The 24,668-nt window shown below is 39.9% G+C and overlaps 1 protein-coding gene across 1 annotated transcript in view; it reads right to left on the reverse strand.

The window, feature by feature from the left end:
* Positions 1–5,835: 5,835 nt before the first annotated feature.
* The window catches only part of TOMM70 (translocase of outer mitochondrial membrane 70), a 37,573-nt gene continuing 18,740 nt past the window's right edge, over positions 5,836–24,668 (reverse strand). Inside the window, exons 4-12 of the mRNA XM_034790056.1 lie at positions 24,348–24,457; positions 22,065–22,213; positions 20,448–20,655; positions 16,868–17,002; positions 15,733–15,840; positions 14,879–14,995; positions 14,142–14,239; positions 13,369–13,491; positions 5,836–9,740 (exon numbers count right to left, since the gene is read on the reverse strand). Coding sequence (XP_034645947.1) covers positions 9,587–9,740; positions 13,369–13,491; positions 14,142–14,239; positions 14,879–14,995; positions 15,733–15,840; positions 16,868–17,002; positions 20,448–20,655; positions 22,065–22,213; positions 24,348–24,457 — 1,202 coding nt within the window. The 3' untranslated portion in view covers positions 5,836–9,586. The remainder of the gene's footprint in view (positions 9,741–13,368; positions 13,492–14,141; positions 14,240–14,878; positions 14,996–15,732; positions 15,841–16,867; positions 17,003–20,447; positions 20,656–22,064; positions 22,214–24,347; positions 24,458–24,668) is intronic.

The following is a 24,668-nucleotide window of genomic DNA, read 5'->3' on the forward strand; positions in this document are numbered from 1 at the left end:
ATGGGGGTGGGATTGTATGATTGGGAGTGTTTTAAATTGCAGATAATTAAAGCAAAACTACTATGTACACAAGTGTCAGGGTAGCAATTCTGGTAAAGAGAGATAGTGGAAAATCTGTAATAACTCCCCTGAAGAATGTGGGATACCAAGGCTGAGAAAGGAGGCCATCACACACATTCCCCCTTATATTTGCTTTGGTCTCCCTGACTTCTGGAGTTCTCTGGACAATCTAGACCCATTCCCTTTTCACTTTAATAGCTACTTCTCAAGTTTGTAAGGAGCCCAAACTTTATGTAAACGTTTTTTTTTAAATGTAGTAGATCAGTAGTTTGTCACCATTAGCTCATCTAACAAGCTACTCTTCCTCTTCACTGCTGTAAATATTGAACTCACTCTTAGCATTTACACAAGTCATTCAGTTTAATTTCCTAATTGAGCCTGAGTTAGTTTTGTAACTAAAGCCAGACTCCAGTCAGTGTAAACATACTAAAAATGAGGGGCCAAATTCTGCCCTGTGATACCAAGGAACAGCTAGACTATCTGCAATGGAATAATTCCAGATCTAGAGTAGTGCTAGAAAGGTTTTAGACCATTATGTCTTGCATGTAGATTATAAGCTAACTACAGTGCAATTCCTGGCTTTGGCAGCTGGTGCTGCAACTTCAGTGATGTGGAATTCCTTTTCTTTGTGTGTCAGGACTCTATGTGCATAGACTGTACAGTATTACCTAAAGTGGCTTTTTCTAATTGTTAAAATTATGCCTCCTGCTCTTTGGAACTACTTGTGGAAAATTGTCCATACTGTTGACTTTGGATCAGACAGCCTAAGGCTTCTTTATTGATCAATCAAACATGCATGCATGGGGGAGTCAGCCAAGGCAGCCAAACCCCCCTGACAGATAAAATGTGAGAGATTATATAGGATAAAACCACAAAAATTACATATACTTCCTTAAAGTTTTACATCTATGTAAGGAATAAAGCAAAACAAGTTTTCCTGTTTTTCTTAGTTTTGCCCTTTGCGGTTTCTTGCTCTGTCACCTGACATCTATTAATCATAGTCTGTTACAAAGATTAATTCTACGTTTATAATTTCTACAGTTAGTTCTGCTTTTATGATTTCTATCTACCTTTCTCCTTTTACTCCCCCCGCCCCCCTTTTCTCCTTCCTCCAGGCCACACATACAGTTCACTTGACCAAAGTTTAGGCCTTAGACTATTTTTCCTCCACAATTCCCCCCTTTGGTGCAAACTTCAACATTCATGAGCCCATTGCTTTCCTTCCTTTTTTCTTTCCCTTTTCTCATCCCAACTTTTATCAAAAATTTTATTAACAATCATTAATGCCACTTGTTCCTTTGCCTAGCAAAAAAATTATACGCACAGCAATAACAAAGGCACAATCCCAAACCAAGCAACATCACCACAACTGTTAGCCCACTCAATATAACAATACGATGGGGTTTGCATATAATTTTGGTTACCGCACACAGCAAATCCCAACTAATACACAAAGAAGACAGCCTATTGGCTGTCTGAAAGGCACCTTTTTCTATCTGATATACATTTTTAAGGATATGAATTTGTCCCTATAAATCAGAACATTTTCTGGACCTTGGGTATCAATGAAAACAGATTTTGGAAATGGTCTGGTACCAGGGTTGTCCAGTTAAAGGGCATTTTATACCTGAGAGTTGATTGCAATTTTTTATCCAAAGGCCAATAAATAACATGGCTGCCTGCAGTCATAGTGAGGGTAAAAATGGGCGTTGTGTACAATATGGACCTTAACAAATACACAGCTGTTATTAGCCTGGAAGATCATGACTCCTGTCAGGAGGGTTCCCAGTCCCTTACCTTCCCAACAAACATTGTTATGGACAGTGACAACTTTTCCTGGCTTGAGTTTACATATACATTGGAGCTGGGGGGTTCTAATGGCCAGAGTGTCCATTGGTTTCCTAATCCAAGCCAAATATTGGGTGTTATTTCAAGAGCGCTGACTATGAATCGGCTAGGCATAGCAGGTGGCTTGATTTCCCAAATGTCTCTGTGAATAACCCAATCCCAGATGCATCCTCCCCATGGACCAGGCAGGATTTAGTATGTGGGAGCCCACATCCCTCTAACCGGTCCCTATGTTTGGAAGGAGCACTGTGAATATCCACACCTTCACCCGGAGAACCTCCAAGTATGCCTCCATGGCCATAGATCAGATGGTACTCCTGAAGTGTCTGTAAGGGCAGTGGGCCAGGCCTGGTGCTCAAGATCACTCCGAATGGCCGTTAGCTGGTCATTCAGGAAATCCTGAGCATGCCAAGGCCCCCTGCAATGCCTTCCCAGCACCAGTGAGATTTAAGACCATCTCCGTCAGCAACTCCTGGGTTATAAAACTAAGGGCAGAAATAACATACAATTTACCAACCCCAGCCTGAACCTGCATTAGCTGTGTTTCAATAAGACCAGTGGCTTTTTTTTTAATTGACCTAATTTTTCCTTATGGTGTTGGCTTTTGTGAATATTCCAAATTACAGCTGCACCATTAGCCCCGTTCCACAAGTATCCAGTCAAATCTCTTCTCTTATTTTAGGAGAAGCCCAGGTCTTTTGCTGTGCTAGCCAAATGGCAGCTCCTTTAGAGCAATTTGGATATATAAAGATAATTGAAAACTGGATAAGGACAGCGTGAACTTAATGGTCCCTAATGTGGCATTAATTACAGTCCACCGATGTCCTAACATCTCTTTTTTGTGAAGTATTATACCACATCCGTTGGTTAAACACCTTTACAAAGGGAGGAAGGCATTAATATCAATAAATAGGGATACATTACAATATGGTACAGGTTAAATCAGAGACTACTGATTGGCTAAGATTTAAAAAAAATATTACATCCCATTCCCACCCTAAGTTCTTTAAGAAGGAGAGGCTAAGGAATATTAAAAGTTTCAATTTCAGATAGTTTTGGCTAGCTTTCGCAAGCTATTTTTTGAGATTCCGTAGTCTTAGTTCACTTAGCTGTCCTGCAGTGAGGCAGCAAGGGAGAGGTTACTAACACAATCATCTTGCTTGGTTAGAGGCTTTATTATGTCCTCAGGTGGAGAGGTTGTTTTCTTTTAGCAAGATTCAAAGGCACAGTGGGTGGTAGAGGGGCCTTTTTGCAGTGCGAAGCGTGGGTCCAGGCAGTCAGTTCTTGGCACTTCACAGTGTTGATAGTTGACAGGACTTGGTATGGGCCTTTCCAGCGCGGTGCCAGGGTGGTTCCTCACTGATGGACCTCTATGTAAATCCAGTCTCCTGGTTTCAGCGAGTGGCAGGGCTGCTCTATATAAAAAGACCTAATACATTTTATTAGTGCCTGGCAATAATTAAGCATTGTGTCATCCATTAAATGAATGTTCATCTGAGCCAGGGCCAGTAGGGCAGTGTCGGTAGTTGCATTGGGCGCCCTGGTAGAAATTTCATAAGGGCTGAGTTCAGTTTTTCTTTTCTTCCCCCCAGAAACTTGCAAGTAGAAGGACTATAATTTTTATACATATAAAACGCTGGTGCCTTTTGGCAGGACGGCAGTTCTTTTGGATTCACCGACCCCCATTTCCCTGGAGTCTTCCTGATTGTAGGGCTTGGGTCAGCTATCCCTAGGTTACCGACTGTTTGATCCAATCTCACAACCCCTAAGTTTCCGACCATGTGCCCCGAACCCACAATCTCTACCTCCCACAATCCTCAGCTTTCCGGCATACAACCGCTCAAGTCACTCACACCAATCATTCACACTTGCACACAACTGCCGAGGCGAGGCCTACAGCAGAGGCCTGCTCTGGTGGGGATTCCAACTCACACCTAGCCACTTACCTGTGGCTCTTCCCGGGAAACCAAAATGTATAACATTTAACATTCACTGTGTACCCCCTCTTTATACCGGCAAGGCATGACCCCAACATTCAGACATCCATACAAGAAAGGGTCTGGAAAGGCACGGTCCCCGCACACACCCCTTCCGGCAAAGAGCACCGGCCCATCTTCAGGAGAATGGTGTCGCTTGCCCTACTGCCTCCGGTACGGCGGGCGGTTTCCAGGGGCTCCCCCTCTCTCCAAGAGGGGAATCGGGGAAGGGAAACTCGGTCGCAGGGCATACAGACCAAAAGAAGTCAGGGAAGGCACGGTCCCCACACACCCCTCCCCCAGCAAAGGGCACCAGTCCGTCTTCGAGAGAGCAGAGACAGTCACCCTAGGAGTTCATGGACGGTTTCCCAGGGCTTCCTCGCTCTCTGAGCGGGGAAGGGAGCCTAGGGCTCCCGGAGGGAAACAAGGGTAGGGGAACCTGCGACCCTCACTGATTCATAAACAAACGGCACACCCCCTAAACTGGCTTTTAGCCCCAATTACTGGCAGCTAGTTTTATGGCATTCACCACCAACCTACCGCTGGTGGGAACTTTCGCTGGCCAACCTTAGGGCCATGCTGGGGGCACCAGAGTAATCGACCTTACTCACTTCCCCAGGGTCTATAGTGGCCCCTACCTCGGGGAGTTCCAACCCCGAACCTATGACAGACAAAAAACAACCAGAACAAGACAAAACAAAAGTGTGTCAGGCATGTCTGTCAGCAAAAGGTTCAGATCCAGCGTACAACTCACCCAACCCTGAGCCTATGGACAGATCCTCCACCAAAACCCACTCCAGAGATTTCAAAAGGTCTCTTACCTTTCAGATGGGCCCTGGGTTTGGTGGGAGATTGCCCGCGGTCCTCCGGGTCTGGGGAAGTCTTCAGTGGATCCCGGACGAGCCTCCAAATTGTTGTGGAAAATTGTCCACACTGTTGATTTTGGATCAGACAGCCTGAGGCTCCTTTATTGATCAAACATGCATGCATGGGGGAGTCAGCCAAGGCAGCCGAACCCCCCTCCCCTCCGACAGATAAAATGCGAGAGATTATATAGGATAAAACCACAAAAATTACATATACTTCCTTAAAGTTTTACTTCCATATAAGGAATAAATCAAAACAAGTTTTCCTGTTTTTCTTAGTTTTGCCCTTTGCGGTTTCTTGCTCTGTCACCTATTAATCATAGTCTATTACAAAGGTTAATTCTACTTTTATAATTTCTACAGTTAGTTCTGCTTTTATGATTTCTGTCTACCCTTCTCCTTTTACTTGCCCCCCCCCTTTTCTCCTTCCTCCAGGCCACACATACAGTTCACCTGACCCTACATACAGTTCACTTGACCAAAGTTTAGGCCTTAGACTATTTTTCCTCCTCAAACTGAATAATTTGCAAGCAGAAGAGGTGGTTAGAAAGGTGAGGAGCTTTTGGAAACAGGCCTATTGCTGGAATTTGTTTTCTAAAGGGGGGGGGGAAATTACTACTCTTCAGCAATGTGGGCCTACATTTGAGACACACTGAGCACCTCCAGCTCCCACTGAAGACTACTGAACAGGTGTTTGCTGTACTAGCCATCTGGGTAGAGATGAGGCCTACCAGCTGTAGAGGATCCTTCATTTCTTCACGGTTCCCCTCATTGAAATGAGTGACAAATTTTGGTAACATGCTTCATCATGACAAACTGGCAATTTAAGTGGCTAAAATACCTTTGCAATAGAACAATGTCTTTTCTGCTACCAACTCTGAGCCTAAGAGACATTGTTTTCCAATTTCCAGGGTTTACAGTAGCCCCTCTCTCTCAAAAAAAGCACCATAACAGTAGGTGCACTTTACAAGACCCTTCTAATAGCAATCACAGCAGCTCGCTTCTCAAATACAAAAATAAAGTAGTTTCGGCACCTTGTTTTCATTAAGTATACACGCTGCATAAGAATTCCCCAAACCAGACTATAAGATGAAATGAAGATTTATTAGTTGAAAAATATAAAAGATTTAGCAAACAATGTACCATTTTGAGTCTAGTTTAATATAAATTTCTGCAAGGAGCCATCCCCCAAGCCTCTCCTGTCTTAGATTGCTGTCTGCCACCCTCAGCATGATGATAACCCAGGTCAGCATATATGACTTATAAAACACATCAGCCATTTGTTTAATTTTTAAACTAGTGTCTGATAGGAGGATAAGGTTTTGGGGGTTTTTTTGCTTCCTGTGCAGCAGAATGTAAATTAAAGTTTATTTTTCACGTTTGGAGGATTTAAAAAAAAAGAATAGCAGGGTTCTATATTGCCTGATTCTTAGTTTTGCAAATGTAAAGTGCAATCTACGTCTGGTGGTAGGATGAAGAGAAAATTCACACCTAGGTAGGGACAATTTTCCTAGAGCTCCAAACTGGAATAACATTTCTCAGTTTGACAGAGGTCACAAAATGGTCATAGCTGAGGCTCACATATAACACTGTTATGAGCAGGTGACAACCTTCTTACATCAGCTCTTGATGTGGCTCATTGATATCCTTTTGACGTCAATGTGGGGGGATTTGGGGTATTTTTGTTTTTTCACACAATCAAAAAAAAAAAAACCCTTCCCACACCATTCTTACACTATTTAATAGTTAAAGCAGTCACTAATATTTTCTGTGCTGATGAAAGACATACTTTATTAAGGCGCTGTATTATATATATATGCATCAGAATTCTATAAATATAGAAAACCACCAGCATCAGCATATTCCCCAAAGTTCAGCTGCCAGGAAAAAGTAGTTTTAGGAATGACAGAAAAGAGGGCAATATCTTGCATTTAGACAGAAGGCAGGAAAGCTGGTATGAGCGCTGTTGGGAGGTCTGGGCCGAGCTATCCCTACTGATTCAGCTGCTCTCACTCACCAGTCCAATAGACTATATAGACCAGTTGTTGAATAGTTACAATTTAGTTTTGGAAGCCTGCCTTAGTTTTTCATCTTTGGAATCTGAGTTCAAATCCTGATGATTTAAGGCACAAATGAAGCATGATCTCTTCCTAATCTCCATTTATGCACCTTGTGAACTATTTGGCATGCTTCTCTAAGACTCTTTGTGCAAGAACTAGAATAGCAGGGATTTTACAAGATCAGGATTAAGCTACATGGCAGAAACATGTGGGGAAGCTGCTTCTCACAGTACCTGGTGCACCAAGTCTGCACTGAGGTCTGCAGAATCAGTGGCTCACTTTCCCTAGATTATGTTTTTAAATAAACTATGGAAAACATAGGAATTTTTAAAAGCTGGTTTACATTCCTAGCTTTAAGGCAATTCTTAATGGTCATCCCTACAGCATGCTATTACTGGGATTCTGAGCAGAAACTGCACAGCGAAGGGATGTGACGGCATACATGTAAGTGGAATGCAGACTACTCAGTTTCCTCACTACAGATTGGATGGCCTTTCCTCATGTTAAATTCTTAACATTGTGCCTGAGCAAATGACAGGAGTCACAGGTTGGGTTGTTTATTCATCCCACTTTTTTTTGGAGGAGAAATGGGGAGAAGACAAAAGGGAGTTTTGAATATTCATTAATTAGAATCAGTTCCTCCTCGATTCACAGAAACCTTGCTTACACAAAACACAATTCTAGATTTGTACAACTTCCACTTAGCAGGTAAGTAATTTTCCACCAAAACCTGGCCTTATTATGTAAAAGAGAGATATTTGAATGTAATATTTATTTGGTGACTTTACAGGTGATAAGTCATTTACAAAAAAAAATTACAGACAAATGCATCTTTCAGTGCGGTTTCAACTATCTGAAGAGCAGCAACAGCCCGTGATGTGGAATGCTAGTATTAGGCAGCACATGCTTTTTTTCCCCTTAATCTTTTGGAGGAAGAGAAGGAGCAGGAAAAATAACTGTCCGTTGTAGATAAGGCCATGCAAATAAAAACCCTGCTGGAGAAAAGGATACAATCACGCTTATGAGTAGTTTCTGAGGATCTGGCATGTTTTTATTTTCGATTAATAGAAACAGATTGAAAATTTCATAAGCAGCCCAGTGCTCTTCTTTAATGCCGTGTCCTTTGACCCTGCGTGTGTCTTCAACCAGCTTTCATTCCACACCAATACCACTGGTTCAGAAGCAAATGACTTCCTGAATCGTGTAAATGGAAGGATTAAGCCAGTATATCTCCAGGTCCTCCTCCATCCCATTATTCAGAGCAATTGCTGGGAGGGAAGGGGAAAGACAGGGAGGCTGAGGTAAAAAAATACAGCTTGGCTCCATTAGATGCCAGAGCTAGCAGTTAGTTTTGCACTTGCTTAGCTCATTCCTTTAAGTGACATAGATTAGAAAGTCACCATAGATTTGCATATATGTTGGGGGTGGAGATAAGACCCAAAACTAAAGGTATGAAATTTGATGAGCTGCAAGATAAACATCTGCAAGATATTAAGAGCTTTCTACATCTCATGAAGCTAGTGGGAGGCAATCATGGACTGACTTTGGTTCCAAAGAGTAATGAGCAGCATCTACAGTCCCCTTTACAATTTCTAGCCATAGGAAGACTTCGTTTATACTAGTGTTTTAAGAAAAAGTCAATCAAAGAACGTGCTGTTCACTGAACAACTGTGATATTTGTCGTTTTAGCAAATATGAGCTCTAAGCAACAAGAAAATTAAGATTCCAAATCCATTATTGGGCAGTTCAGACAGCTTTGTTCATTTGCTCATCCAATCCTCTCATGGGTATTTACAAACACTTGGCTAGAACAAGGATGTATGCATTTCTTGAGCTGAAATTTAAACACCATATTATCTGTTACATCTAGGCCAAAAGTCTGAACTGTCCCAAGTTTGAACTCAGACGCGACCGTACCTTGGCAGTTCCAGTCTCAGCAGAACATTCAGTTTCTTGAAAAATTCTCAGAAGCACTGGGAAACTTTTTAACAATTTCCACTGGCATTAGAGTGAGGACAACTGTAGAAGGAAAGGGCGTTTTCCTTTTCAGCATAACCTACGCTTTATGTGGAAAGCTTTTTTAAATAGCTCTCAAATATAGTACAGAAGTGCATTTTGGGGAGAGGGAAAGGACTACCAAAGTAACCTCTTCATAGCTGCCACAGGACTATTTCTAAGTAGTTATGCAGAGGGTGGAAGAGGTTGTAAGGGAAGATTGTGCATGCTTGGATGTATTTACAGGGCTTGTCTTCACATCTATTGGCTTTTAAAAAATCCCTACAATTAAATAGTTTTGTAAATTAAGTTTTGTTTTTGCAAAACTAAAGTCAACCCATAGAAATTAACTGCATATAAAAGAAACCTATTTTACAGCACCATTAACAACTATAAAATCAACAGGAAAACATGCTGTAAAATTCTATTTTGATAAAGCAAAAATCGACCACATCATCATCATCATCATCACCCAAAAATTAAAGTTTTTATTTGCATGGCCAAAATATCCTTTGTTCCCTTGCAACTTCGTTTTATTTCCCTTAACAGCTGATAAGGTTTGCACTGCATAGGGAACAAGTCGCAGCACAGCATACTTCCTTCAACAGCCACTCCCACAACACCTAAACATTTAACAGATGTAACAAATGACAACACCACGAACGGGAAAAAACTAAGTTCCACCATTCAACATCGTTTGCAACAGTGTCTTCAAGGCTAGGTTGAAGTGGGCAACTTTACTTTTAAAAGGTCATTCTCTCCCTCCCCCCCCATTGCTTCTTTACAATGTTGGCGGTTTCAGTCCATATTTCTTTGCAACTTCTGTCTGGGCATAGGCAGCATCACAGAGTGAGTAGAGGTGAGCCATCTCCATTTCAGATTTGGCCAGGTTAATAGCTTTGTTGAACATTTCAATGGCTTTATCCAGATTGCCTCTGAAATAAACCAGATTATCATCAAATTAAGACACTAAGTAACATTTTACATTTCTATAGAACCTTTATTCCCAGAGAGTTTACCAACCCATAGGTACTGCACCAGTGAAACGCAGCAGCAAGTTTGGTAACCAAAGGCAACACAGGGGAGGGAAGCACTTGTTTTACAGGTCATGTTTTGAAGTTTTCAGACAAAAATCTTCCATGATTGATGCAAGACAGCACAGATTTAACTAGCTTTGTTATTATTCAGCTACATCATCTGGAGGAACAGCTTTCAGTGGACTCTATGACATGCCAAAAAGGGGGAAGTTTAGAGATGACACAGGCAACATGGGGATGCCAGGGAGAAGTTTTCAATCCGTGTTCTTGAAGAAATGGGCTCTGGCGCCCATAAAAGCAACTGTATCTTGTAATGGCCTTCTAGTCAAGATGGCAGCTCAAGTAATGCAGATTAATTATTCTAAACAAAACTGCTCACAAATTATTCCCTGCAAAAAAATACAACTGTCTGCTTTTTTGATGCCAGGTACATTGTGAAGTTCGTCAGAATCCTCACTACCCAAAATACTTACTCCAACATGCTATTCTTTTGTCTTTACCAAGTCAGTTTGTGAACTTGGAAGAATTGCAAAGGGGATACAAACTCAAATAGCTGGAGGAAGGGATAACAGGTAAAATACAGTAAGAGGTCCTAGTCAGTTGCCAGCTAACTATCCTTGTCCATACTACGAACAAAACTGTTTCACATTTTCCCAGCATAATACATTTTCACAGGTGTAATACTAGTTGTTATAGAGCACTTTCTATCAGTAGATCTCAAAGTACTACAAAGGTCAGTATCATTATCCCCATTTTACAGATGGGGAAACTGAGGCACAGCCAGCCAGTGTGACTTGCCAGTGTCACCCAGCAGGCCAATAGATCAGTTGGGACTAGAACATAGATCTCCTGACTCTCAAAGTGCCCTTACCACTGAGACACACTGATTCTTAGACAAGGCTTAAAAGGGAAGACAGAAAAAAACAGGGCAGAGGATGAGACTGATAGGCTTGGTCAGAGGGGAGACACGGATTCTTTACTGAAACTCAACCAAAGGGGTCCCCAGGAGTATCTGGCTTAGCTGCCAAGTTTATGACTAGATATTCTGCAAGTGGTTTCAATCTGATTGCTCAGTTTTTAGTTGGAGTATTTTGGAAATTTCATGCAAATAGTCCCAGAGAGGTGAAAGAACCCTCAACCTCTAAGAAGAGTTAGTCGGGCCAGGGAGTCTGGAGCCTAGTTTGCTCAAACTCCTTGGGGAAAAGGGCATGGATTAAGGAGTTAATGGCAAATGCGATAAATTACAGCATGGTTTTACGAAGGGCAGATCGTGCCAAACGAATCTGATCTCCTTCTTTGAGAAAGTAACGGACTTATTAGATAAGGGAAATGCGGTGGACCTAATTTACCTGGATTTCAGTAAAGCGTTTGATACAGTACCCCATGAGGAACTATTGGTTAAAATGAAAAACATGGGGATCGATATGAAAATCCAGAGGTGGATAGGGAATTGGTTAATGGGGAGAATGCAGCGGGTCGTATTAAAGGGTGAATTGTCGGGTTGGAGGGAGGTTACTAGTGGAGTGCCTCAAGGTTCGGTTTTGGGACCCATCTTATTTAATCTATTTATAACTGACCTCGGGACAGATTGCAAGAGTGGGCTGATAAAGTTTGCGGATGATACGAAGGTGGGAGGAGTTGCAAACTCGGAGGAGGATAGGGATACTCTGCAGGGAGACTTGAATGAGCTTGTGAATTGGAGTATTAGAAATAGGATGAAATTTAATAGTAAAAAGTGTAAGGTTATGCACTTGGGGACGAATAATAACAATTTTAGTTACAAGATGGGGACGCATTGGTTAGAAGTAACGGAAGAGGAGAAGGACCTAGGGGTCCTTGTGGACCGCAGGATGACTATGAGTCGGCAATGTGACGTGGCGGTGAAAAAAGCCAATGCGGTCTTGGGATGTATTAGGCGAGGTATATCTAGTAGAGATAGGGAGGTCCTGCTTCCGTTGTATAAGGCACTGGTGAGACCTCATTTGGAGTACTGTGTGCAGTTCTGGTCTCCAGTGTTTAAAAAAGATGAACTCAAACTGGAACGGGTGCAGAGAAGGGCGACTAAGATGATCAGAGGAATGGAAAACCTGTCGTATGAAAAGAGATTAGAGGAGCTTGGGTTGTTTAGTCTGACAAAGCGAAGGCTGAGGGGGGATATGATTGCTATCTTTAAATATATCAGAGGGGTTAATACAAGGGAGGGAGAGGAATTATTCCAGTTTAGTACTAATGTGGACACGAGAACGAATGGATACAAACTGGCCGGGGGGAAGTTTAGGCTAGAAATTAGACGAAGGTTTCTGACCATCAGAGGGGTGAAATATTGGAACGGCCTTCCGAGGGAAACGGTGGGGGCGACGGACCTGTCTGGTTTTAAGATTAAGTTGGATAAGTTTATGGAGGGAATGGTTTAATGATAAAACATAGTAGTCAAGGAAAACCAAGCAATGGTACATGAACAACATAATGGCCAACAAGGGTCAGGCTAGAGACTCTTGCCTATATGCTCGGGGTATTACTGATCGCCATATTTGGGGTCGGGAAGGAATTTTCCTCCAGGGTAGATTGGCCGAGCCTCTGGAGGTTTTTCGCCTTCCTCCGCAGCATGGGGCAGGGATCACTAGCAGGAGGGTCTCAGCCGATTGAAGTCACTAAAACACAGGACTGGGGACTTCAACGGTAGAGTACAGGGAAGGGTCTTGCGGCCTGCGGCATGCAGGGGGTCAGACCAGATGATCATAATGGTCCCTTCTGACCTTAATGTCTATGTGTCTATGAGTCTATGAGTCTATGAGTCCATCAAGGGATATTACTTGCAGAACTGTGGTTTAACAGAAACACAGGGAATGCCTATTAGTCATGGATGTGAAATGAGTTTAAAGAGCAAGAAGGGACATGTAGATGGGTATTTAGTTCACTAATCAGAGCAGTCTTTTTTACTTTTCATAGGCTTAGGTGTGGATTTTTTGAAGGTCATACTAAGGGGTGTGGAGAGGTTATTTTTAAGAAACAACTTTCATCACCACATTACTACACCCTAATTGACACAATCCTATCACCTGAACTTCAGCTGATCTAGCTGCCCACCAAAAATTGTATAAAAGATGGCCCTTGTATTTAAGTTGCTCCTCCCACACTCGGCATGCAAGTGTTAAAGGCTGAATCATGACTGGAAAGCAATTCCTTGAATCCAGTGTGTGAAACCTGCACTATGCCAATTACAGAAAAGAGCTTACTCCAGACACTATTCTTATCTCATTAGCACGAACTCCTGGTGAACTGGGGGAGTTTATGGGGCCACTAGCTGGTGAAATGTCAGGGAGAAGGGAGGATTTTCCCCAAACGTTACACTAGGCAAGTCAGGACTCCTGGATCCTGCCCCACAGCTTCCCATTGTTCAGAGCTACCCTCCAATACAAAGAAGTTTTCAAGAGTGGTGGAGAAATCTACTGGATTACTATAATTCCAAAGGTAACTTGACAGCTTTAGTCTCTGCAAATGAAAGTGTTATATTTTAAAAAGTTACCTTTGCACTTCAATCGTTCCCATAGTTTCATATGCAAAATCACATTTGTTATCAATTTCGATGGCCTTGCTTATGAGCTCCAAGCCTTTGTCTAGATCCTGCTTCCACTGAAGTTGAAGTAAACTGCAAAAAGACACAATTACAGACCAGACTTATTTCTATATATTCCATACATAGTCCTGCCTATCTTGGGGAAAGTGAATATCTCATATAAAAAAGATAGTTAAGTTCCTTATGCAGGGTGGGCAATAATTTTCACTTCATATATGAAATGAAGACACTTTCAAAAGTCATTTAAATAAAAGACTGTCAGCAGTTTAAGGACAACAAAGAGAAATTATCTCCTCTTCATGTGTATATAACTCTTTCCATTAGGAGGATCAACCACAAATTGTTTTTGTCGACATGAAAATTTGGAGCATAAAGCTCCAATTTAGAATGGTTATTAACTGCATAAAGAAGTTTTAAGATTTGTAAACTAACATTCTTACACTGATATCAAGTAGATGTGCCTTTCGGAATGCATGTTAATGGAAAACATACTGAAATTTCAATTCGATTTACATTTTAGTTGAAAAAAAGCAAATTATAATACTATTTTTCTAAATTTGAAATTACTCAAGTATTTTCAGGGGAAGAGCTATTAGTCTTAGGTTGAACTTTTAAGGCAAATATACGTAATCAGGCGATGAGACCTGAAAACACTGACTTATTCAGAAATGAAGACAGTCCCTTAATTGTAACAGAGACAATAGTGACTTAATAATACATACCCTTTATGAACATATGTAGTAGCATTGTCTGGCTCAAGGTCAATACATTTATCGTACATTTCATCAGCCTTACCAAATTGCTGCTGATCTGTTAATGCCTGCATGAGAAGAGATACTTTAAAAAAAATGAATAACCAACACACAGAGCAAATCTAGAACTACTTAACACTGTGTCGGTGCCATTCCCTCCCAACTTGGATGTCTCATTACAGGTATGGGCAGGCACATGCACAAGTTAATCAACATTGTTAATTTCCAAAAAAAAAACACTATTTATGGTCTTTTGGTTCATCAGCCCTTTCAGAAACATGCCTTAGAGCTTTAACTGCACAGATTGGTGATCACAATGTGCGTAATGGCAGGTCCACAATGACCTGTTCTAATTATACTGCGTGTGAGGAACAATAAACCACTGAGCATGAGTCTCAGGTTGTGAGCTATACACCATCCTTAAGAATTCTTGTCTTCAGTAACTTCTGCTGCTGAAAACACACAAACATAATAGGAACTCTATTCTGGACCCCACCTGCATTACCCATCTGAAGTCAGAGTACCAGTGAATGCATTCAGATAACTTAAAGCCAACTGACTATTTATTCCAGTCATACTTTCTTACAATGAAACCACATAAACAAGTGTACTTAACACAACTGTGCCAAATTCTATTTGCTTAGGGCACATTGTTTTTATATGAGTAAAATAAAATTAGTTTATAACAGAGTTAAGATCAAACACACCTGAGCATAGAGCGCATAACCTTCAGCACACCTTGGAAATATTTTAATGACATCCTCAAAGCCTTTCATAGCTGCTTGAACTTGTAAAGGATTATTTCCAGTATAGGCTTGGCGATACTATTAAAGAACAGAATAAAAACATAAGAAAACAAAATAAGTAGTCAGGGCAGGAAATCAGCCTCCTGAGAGAGAGTTAAATGAAATCTAATACCATTACAAAAAATTACACAAAGCGGTACACATGCCTACATTCTGCTAAGTCAGTGTCTGTAGGAGTTGGCCACACTTCCAACCATCCAGTGGCATGGACCTTGCGTAAGATGGGGAGGCATGGTAGTCACCAGCAGCCTCCCTCCCTCCCTCCCGAAGGTTTGGATCCCTTCCTACTCCCATTATGCCAGCTCTTCCCTGCAAAGTCTCTAATATGGGTGGAATATCCACTTGCTTGAAATAGATACTTTCCCTTTCTAGAAGACTGTCTTGTTTTTTCCAGTTGCATTAGTAAAGAACAGCTGTATTTGATGTGATTAATGAGAAAAAAATGGTATTGCTTTATTACGGGATGTTAATAAATGGCTACTTTTAAAAATATTGATATAATAAGATATGAGGTACTTGCCCAAATACAGAAAAATTGATAAGAATTGGCCAAATGAACAAATACTCCCAGGCTGACTAAAAAGTTTTCTGTATTAGTTCTTGAATCTGATGTCAAAGGATTGCAAGATATATTGATGCATGATTTTTCAATTCATTTAAAATGAAAATAGGAAACCAAAACATCAAAATAAACCTGGACAAGTTCAGTGAAAACAGCAAAAACACAGACACAAAAATTATAGGACAGCACTTACCAATGCAAAACATTTCTGTGCTTGTGCCAAGGCAGAATCTGGTCGTAATCGAATACATTCATCAAAGTCTTCCACAGCCTCTTCAACTTGGTCAAGAAGGATTTTCAGCTAAAGAGAGAGAATAAATCCTAATTCTGCGTTTAATCTGTGTTTTATATGCTTAAACAGGATTTCTATGTTGTACTAGTTAGTGATATGAAGAGGTTTTTTGTTCAGTCTTAGAATTGTAGCGTAAACCCTACATGATCTTCAGGAAAGTCCCTGGCACTGAATGTACCAAATAGCTGACAAAGAATTGAACTTTGGTTGCATTCACAACTGTTCAAATATAAGCATACAGCCTACAGGTCTGCACCTCCTTTTTCTGATTTCTGATGCTGGTTATCTGCCGTAATCCTTTGGCACAGATTTTGTGGGTTTTCATGTTACACATGCTCTCTGCTTTGTTTTCCAAAGCCACTTGACTTCACTTCATTTGATACTAATGGATTATCTGGAGGTTAACAATATAATCTTAGTTCTCTAAACTTGTGTTTTAAAATATCTTGTAACACAAAATTAACCAAGTTCAAATTCTTCCTTTTCATTCACCAGGCATTTATTTTATGTTTCCTAAGTTCAGTTACGCAGACGTTTCATTCCTCTCATAAGTAATAAAGAGCTGGGTTTCTTGTTTAGCATGATCAAGGTAAGCAATGCTAAATTATTTCAACAGTTCAGATCCACATTCTGTATTAAACAAACAAAAAATGTGATCTAACTCGTGAACAGAACCATTTAGTCTTAGTGAGTTTTGCCTATGTAGTTAACTATTACCATATACATATGCACTTATTCCCTTCTATTTCTAGTGGATTTAATGTTATGGTATAAGCTTATTATTGTCAGAATTCACAGTTTTTGCCATTTCACAGTTATATCAAGTGTGTAGAACAATTTATTAATCTTTCAGAGTTACAGCCGTGTTAGTCTGTATCCGCAAAAAGAAGAACAGGAGTACTTGTGGCACCTTAGAGACTAACAAATTTATTATTTAAATTTATTAATCTTTGTTCTGTATTTTTCCTTTAGTTCAAGCTAATCAAATATTTAAACTTAAAAAATTAGGTAAAACTCTGTGCAATACAGCTCTTACCTGTCCTCTGTGGTGGTAAACATCTGCATTCTGAGGATCAATATCAGCAGCCATGTTAAAATCTTGAGTGGACAGCATAGGCTGTTGCTGCTGCATATACATACTCCCTCGTTTGATCAGGGCATTAGCACGGAGCTATAAAATAGTTCAAACATTTTTATTTTTAAATATTAGATGTTGGTCTTAAGATTTTTAGTTACAATAATGTTAACGGACAACTTTTCATTTCATTGGTCACTCCCATGACAAAACATAAATTTGTTTTTCATTCATTCTAAGCAGTAGTAAATTGTGCTACATAAAGTTTAAAAGCATTAATACAATTATGTGCAAGGGTCATTTCATACCAAGTCAACCCAGGCTTCCTCCTTGACTTAATTTACTTCTTTCTGATCTATGTCTTGTAAGTGTAAGGGACATATCTACCAAAAACAGCAGCCATTTTCATAGCAGTTTAGTGTGCAAAAACCAATCGAGCTACTGTCTTACTTATGAATTAAGTTGTTCACACCTAACAAGTACCTTACCTTACTGACTTCAAATCCTATCTGTTCTCTAATTTTCATCATTCAGCCCAGGCAAACCCTTCTTGTTTCTTCTTTATTTTCTAAATGGAGATTCTGTCCCTTAGTCATTCTGCACAGGATATTAGGGATTTACCAATCTGAGCTTACTATTCTAAGGTCACTTTTTTTCTTCTCATATGTAAACGGGTCGACAATTAGGAGGTGATTTAACAATCATGTCAATTATTTTTCTGTATTTATATTTTAATGTCTCCTACAGTTTACAAAGAAACTAAGATAACCACCAATACAGATAAGACGTAGTAGTGAACGTGATCCCATGATCTGCTTTTAGTTAGAGAGAGCCCAACACAACCATTTTATAAGTGATTCCACCTGTGGGATGAACACATGGCAGACATGTGAAGACAAAGACCTTTCCACACTACTGTAAAGCTAATTGATACTGAGCTTTCTTGGGTAATGTCTACACTCCACACCCCGGGCAGTGGCAAGTAGTGTCCCTGGAGCTACACGCTGCAGTGAAAAGCAAGCTGCGTCCATACGGCGGTGTGTAGCTACAGGCCAGTGAAAGGTTCTGGCAGAGGGGAGGCAATGGGGAAAGCTTCAGCAGCTCTCCATTGCCAGAGCCTTTCATTGCAGTAGGGAAGGGCTCCTGCAACGGGGAGCATGCGGAGCCTTTCTCCGCTGCCAGAGGCTTTACCTGCAGTGGGGAAGGGATTCAGCAGCGGGACAATACACTGCTAGAAGTAGCAGTGCAGACGGGGAGGCCCGGCTTGGGCGAGTGAGAGCTGTGTAAGTGTATGTAGTCTAGTATATCCCCACACCCTTCAGCCATGTCTTTACTCTACTTGCCTAAGCCAAGACTCACCTTGAACACTGCTCTTTATACCTGTGCTTGGGAGGCTACCTCAATATTAATCTACAAGCTGCCGAAAAAAGCATGCACTGTAGACATACTCTTAAGCATGCCAATCACATTGCAATGAAAATATCCACCCATTGATAATAAACACACTACGAATAATTAGGCAAAGTGGTGAAAAAAGTAGGGCTGTCAAGCGATTAAAAAAATTAATTGCAATTCATTGCATGATTTAAAATATTAATAGCGATGAATCGTGCTGTTAAACAATAATAGAATACCATTTATTTAAATATTTTTGGATGTTTTCCACATTTTCAAATGTATTGATTTCAATTACAACACAGAATACAAAGTGCACAGTGCTCATTTTGTATTTATTTTTTATTACAAATATTTGCACTGTAAAAAACAAAACAAAAAAAACAAAAAATTTTCAATTCACCTCATACAAGTACTGTAGTGCAATCTCTTTATCATGAAAGCTGAACTTAACAAGAGTATAATTATTCACAAAAAATAACTGTATTCAAAATTAAAACAATGTAAAGTTTTAGAGCCTACAAGTCCACTCAGTCCTACTTCTTGTTCAGCCAATCGCTCAGACAAACAAGTTTGTTTACATGTGGAGGAGATAATGCTGCCCGCTTCTTGTTTACAATGAAAGTGAGAACAGGTGTTCGCACAGCATTGTTGTAGCTGGCGTTGCAAGGTATTTATGTCAGATGAGCTAAAGATTCATATGTCCCTTCATGCTTCAACCACCATTCCAGGAGACATGCATCCATTCTGACGACGGGTTCTACTCAATAACTATCCAAAGCAGTGCAGACCAACGCATGTTCATTTTCATCATCTGAGTCAGATGCCACCAGCAAAAGGCTGATTTTCTTTTTTAGTGGTTTGGATTCTGTAGTTTCCGCATGGGACTGTTGCTCTTTTAAGACTTCTGAAAGCATTCTCCACACCTCGTCCCTCTCAGATTTTGGAAGGAACTTCAGATTCTTAAACCTACTGCAGCTATCTTTAGAAATCTCACATTGGTATCTTCTTTGCGTTTTGTCAAATTTGCAGTGAAAGTGTTCTTAAAATGAACAACATTTGATGGGTCATCATCTGAGACTGCTATAACATGAAATATATGGCAGAATGTGGTAAAAAACAGAGCAGGAGACATACAACTCTCCCCCAAGGAGTCCAGTCACAAATGTAATTAACACATTTTTTAACGAGGGTCATCAGCAAGGAAGCATGTCCTCTAGAACGGTGGCTGAAGTATGAAGGGGCATACGAATGTTTAGCATATCTGGCACGTAAATACCTTGCCATGCTGGCTACAAAAGTGCCATGCAAATGCCTGTTCTCACTTTCAGGTGACATTGTAAATAAGAAGCGTGTACAATTATCTCCCATAAATGTACACAAACTTGTTTGTCTTAACGATTGGCTGAGAAAGAAGTTGAACTGAGTCAATTTGTAGGCTCGAAAGTTTTACACCGTTTTGTTTCTGAGTGCAGTTATATAACCAAATTTTTTTATTTATATATATATATATATATATATATATATATATATATATATATATATATACACACACACACACACACACACACACNACACCGTTTTGTTTCTGAGTGCAGTTATATAACCAAATTTTTTTATTTATATATATATATATATATATATATATATATATATATATATATATATACACACACACACACACACACACACACATTTATAAGTTGCACTTTCACAATAAAGAGATTGCACTACAGTATTTCTGAGGTGAATTGAAAAATACTATTTCTTTTGTTTATCATGTTTACAGTGCAAATATTTGAATATAAAGTGAGCATTGTACACTTTATACTGTGTTGTAATTGAAATCAATATATTTGAAAATGTAGGAAAACAGCCAAAAATATTTAATAAATTTTAATTGGTATTCTATTGTTTAACAGTGCAATTAAAACTACGATTAATCGCAATTAATTTTTTAATCATGATTAATTTTTGGAGTTAATTGCACGAGTTAACTGCGCTTAATCGACAGCCCTAGAAAAAAGCTAAACATCTTCCATTAAATTGCCAGGGAATTTGAAAATATTGAACTGTTTTGCAAGCGTTCACACTTTTTCTGTAGAATCCATGCAAAGTAAAATCTGAGTGTTTTAAGATTTCTTACCTTTACATTAGCATCTTCCATACTGATGACCTGATCTAGATCAGGTTTGGCAGCATTTGCATTGCCAATAAGCAGATAGAAAGTGGCTCGCAACAGCAAAGCTTCTGCCATATATTTGCCTTTAACATCAATTTCTTTTGTGCTCTCGCTGATGATTTTATCATAGTTTTCTTCTTCCATATACTGCTTTGCCTTTAAATATCCAGAGCTGCAAATTAAGTGTAGAACAGTTAAAATACGTAAAAAAAAATTTCAATGTGAATGTTTCACTAGGAATTCAGATTTCTTGATCACAATAGATAGCAAGTTTGCTACACTATCACTTCTAACAATTAGAGATATTGGCACCGCGAGTAAAGTTACAAACATGCTTAGAAGGTTTCCTGAATGAGGGCCATTGTAAACAAATTAGTTTGGAGGAAAATGCGCAAGTTACATCTGTGGGGGAAAGAGAATCCACTCCAGCCCTCAAAATCCACTTCTTTAGTTTGGCAGGGGATGATCTTTGGTCAAGGAACAACTGTCCTTACACTAGGACTCTGTTTGGCCCTAGTGCTATTATGAAGTCTTCTGCTTACGTCATCAGGGCAATCATAACCTCTGCCTGAAACCGGGGAGAGTAGGCAGGGGATATAGATCAGGAAATAAAATATTAACAGTAGTGCTTTTTAAACTTTAACAGTTTTATAACCTCAGCTAAATTAACACATCAATTTTTATATTTTGAAGAGGATTTGGTGGAAAAAATCATACTTTAAACAGTGGTGTCTGCTCAACTGTGTGCCTTTGAATCAAAACATTTTCACAGAAGTCAAAAAAATCCATTAACGAGTTTCCCCCAACTTGCTCTAGGAAGCTCATAATGCTGCTTGCAATAGTTTCCTTATTGAGGGTGAAGACGTGATCCAACAATAACTCTAATGCAAAACAGTAAAGTACGCAAGCACCTCTCATTACATTCAATATGCAAAATAGGAGTACTCAGCATTTGGTTTTCTTGGTAAACAAGCATTTCATTTAGGTACATTTTAGATATTATCATTCTGAACAATATCAGATGGTGTTTATTAACTTGTTAAAAACTTGAGGTTTTTCGGCCTCTACTGTTTTAGTTCAAAGCTGCTGCTGCTATGAAAGGTGCTAGTTTGTACAGCACACTCTTCCCCATCTCCTCCCCCCAGCATTATTACAGACAGCACCAAAGGAAGGAAGGGAAACACTCCTCCAATCCAAAATCTCCCTTCCTCCAACAGCATTGTTGCAGCTATCCACTTCCTCCCATCCACCAAACCTTACTGCAGCTCTGTTGATGTTCAGTGTCCCTTCTCACCAAACCAGCTACCCACACCATTAGTGCTGTTCCCTATGGAAATAAAATGCTAAGAGAGCTAGTATTTAGGGTGGAGTCAAAGCTACTGTAAGTCTGGAACTAATAGGTCAGATCTAATTAAAATTTCATTTTTCTTTTAAAAAGTTCCTATTTTGTAGGTACATTTATTATTATTAAATTTCCTACCCTGACACTACATTATATAATGTATATAATATACATATAAAATAAAACAGTGCAGAGTTTCTGAGGCTGCGACAAGTTTTACCAACAATCCCCATACTCACTTTTCTTTAACTTCTGAGGCCTCCCCCTCCTTGTCCTTATCTTCATCAGATTTCTCACCCTTAAGCAGAGTTTGGGAGATGATGTCATCTGTGAAAGAGCTGAAGTAAGATTTGATGAACTGTGGAGAGGGCATCAAAGGTTCACGGTTCTGAAATGGGACAGAAAATGTAACGTTCATCTATTAAATACTGAGATCAGGTGGTAAATGAAGATGTGGATGGGTTTTACTAGTGAAAAAAATCCATTCTTGACTATTCCATTCCTTTTGAGGGTGAAAGAATATATTTTTGCACTGAGTATTTCTTGTGAGCCTGGATCAGTACTCACATACTATAACACTCTGCCTTAAAAAGGTAGACGCATTTCCCCATCAAAAGGGAAAACGAAAGCGAAGATTAAATGAAGGAAGAAACAGGATATTTTCTCATAAGGTAGGAAATGGGGAACCCCTTTAACCCTGCTTGCTCTTAACACATTTGGGTAGACGTACATCTCCTCCTTGTCCCTCCCACAAGAGAAGTCTGTTGATCCCTATGATGGAGGCTCTCTCTTGCTAGAGAACATACTCGCTCTGCTCAGACATAGCTCATTTTACCTTTGATCTGACAATTACCAGGGATGAGCTCCTCTGTATGGCAATACATAGTATCTTGTTCAAAGTGAGGGTAATACATAAGGGTTACAATTCACTCCTTCCTGATGTAACAATTCCAATGCACTTGCCTTAATTTTCCAAGTCCTAATTAGCTTCCAAGATAGCTTTGTCCATTTCAGACAGCTCTGAACTAAGATTGATAACCCTGTTCAAGATTATTCACTTACACATTATTTATTATCTTGGCTTCCCAGTCACAGAAACTCTTGGAAAATCTGAACCTTTAACCAAAATAAATTGTAGACATGTGTCTTTCATCCAGTGTTCAACACTGAAACACACCACAAAATATGCAATCTGACTTAGATGTGTCTTCACTCCTCTACCTAGGCCCTCCACCCCAGACTCCCTTGCTCCTGGCTACAGGCATGGTACCCCAATCACAGTTTGTACACCTCTACCTCGATATAACGCTGTCCTCGGGAGCCAAAAAATCTTACCGCCTTATAGGTGAAACTGCGTTATATCGAACTTGCTTTGATCCGCCGGAGTGCACAGCCCTGCCCCCCAGAGCACTGCTTTACCGCGTTATATCCGAATTCGTGTTATATCGGTGTAGAGGTGTATTTAAACATCTCACAACCATTACTATAATAAATGAATACGGTGATACTCACAATACCCTTCTGAGATATTACCATCCCCAATTTACAGATGGGGAAAGAGAAGCCAAGAATAAGTGACAGACTAGCCCAAGGTCATGCAGGTAATCTGTGATAGATCTGAGAACCAATCCCAGATCTCGTGACACAGAGTCCAGAACCTTAATAATAAAGCCATACTTCCTACTGCATCCCTCATGCTGCTCCCTCTCAGTTTTTAAAACAAACTATCATTTCTTTATACTTTATAACCAAAAACTCTTCCTTGACCCATTTCTTTCTGCTTATTTTGCCCTGGCAGCATGGAAAGATTTCAGTTTCTAACTTTCTATGTTTATTAAAAAAAAATAAAGAACGTGTACAAAACACCTTGCCAATGCCCTTTTACATTTTAAGTACATTATTACATCGAGAACAGAACAATTGATCACAACCATTCTTCATCTTTCCAATTACCGTTGACTGCCTTGCCTAACTTGACAAGCACCATAATTAAACTGATAGCCTGCCACCTAACTGCACATTTGGTTGATAGAACAGCAGCAGAGAAATAGCCTTTGGTGACACTTACTGACAGCCCCTAAAGTAGTTCCCATTATACCTTAATTCTATTAAAGCCCCGATTAAGACTGCACACCAGCTTAGTCAGGGGTGTCGCCTGCGCATAATGATAAATTAGGCTGAATTGTACGGGTTGCTGTCTGAGATGAAACCAAACTGTTTTGCTCAAATCCACAATGTGTAAAACGATGTATTCTAGAAGTTAAAAAGCATCCATTCCCCCTTTCTTACAGGTTGTTGTTTTTTTTAATAAAAGGCTGTAACAGAGCTCAGCGGAGAACAGCATCAGTAAAACAACAGCTCAGGATGACACAGTGCTTATCTCAATTTTAATATTTTAGTTGGTTAAAACAGTAGCTAATTAATAATCATTGACAAAGAATCTGAACCATCATCAGTGCTTTTGTAATTCAAGCAATGTATCAGATGGAAGCAGAATCTTTAAATTTGTATTACAGTCATACCTTATATTTCTCTTTGGCCTTTTCTTTTCCAAGGAGTTTAAGAACTTTATCAGCTAACAACATGCTTTGCTGGTTTTGGAAACCTTCTAAAATACAGACCGCAGTGACATCTGGGAAAAACAACACAGAGGCAGGATTGTTAGTAATTACCAATGCAGTGGTCTTTAAAGTGCTACACAAACAGCTATCGTAAGGAGTCATTACCAAGGAAACAAAATCACCTATTCGCAGGCTGAAAGTCTTCACATGAAGTCTGCTACGTTCTCCAGAATATCAAGTTGTTTTTAAAAGACACGAGGCTACGTCTCCTTGTTGCAAAGA

The sequence above is a fragment of the Trachemys scripta genome, chromosome 1 (genome assembly GCF_013100865.1).
Source record: "Trachemys scripta elegans isolate TJP31775 chromosome 1, CAS_Tse_1.0, whole genome shotgun sequence".
NCBI classification, from domain to species: domain Eukaryota; kingdom Metazoa; phylum Chordata; order Testudines; family Emydidae; genus Trachemys; species Trachemys scripta.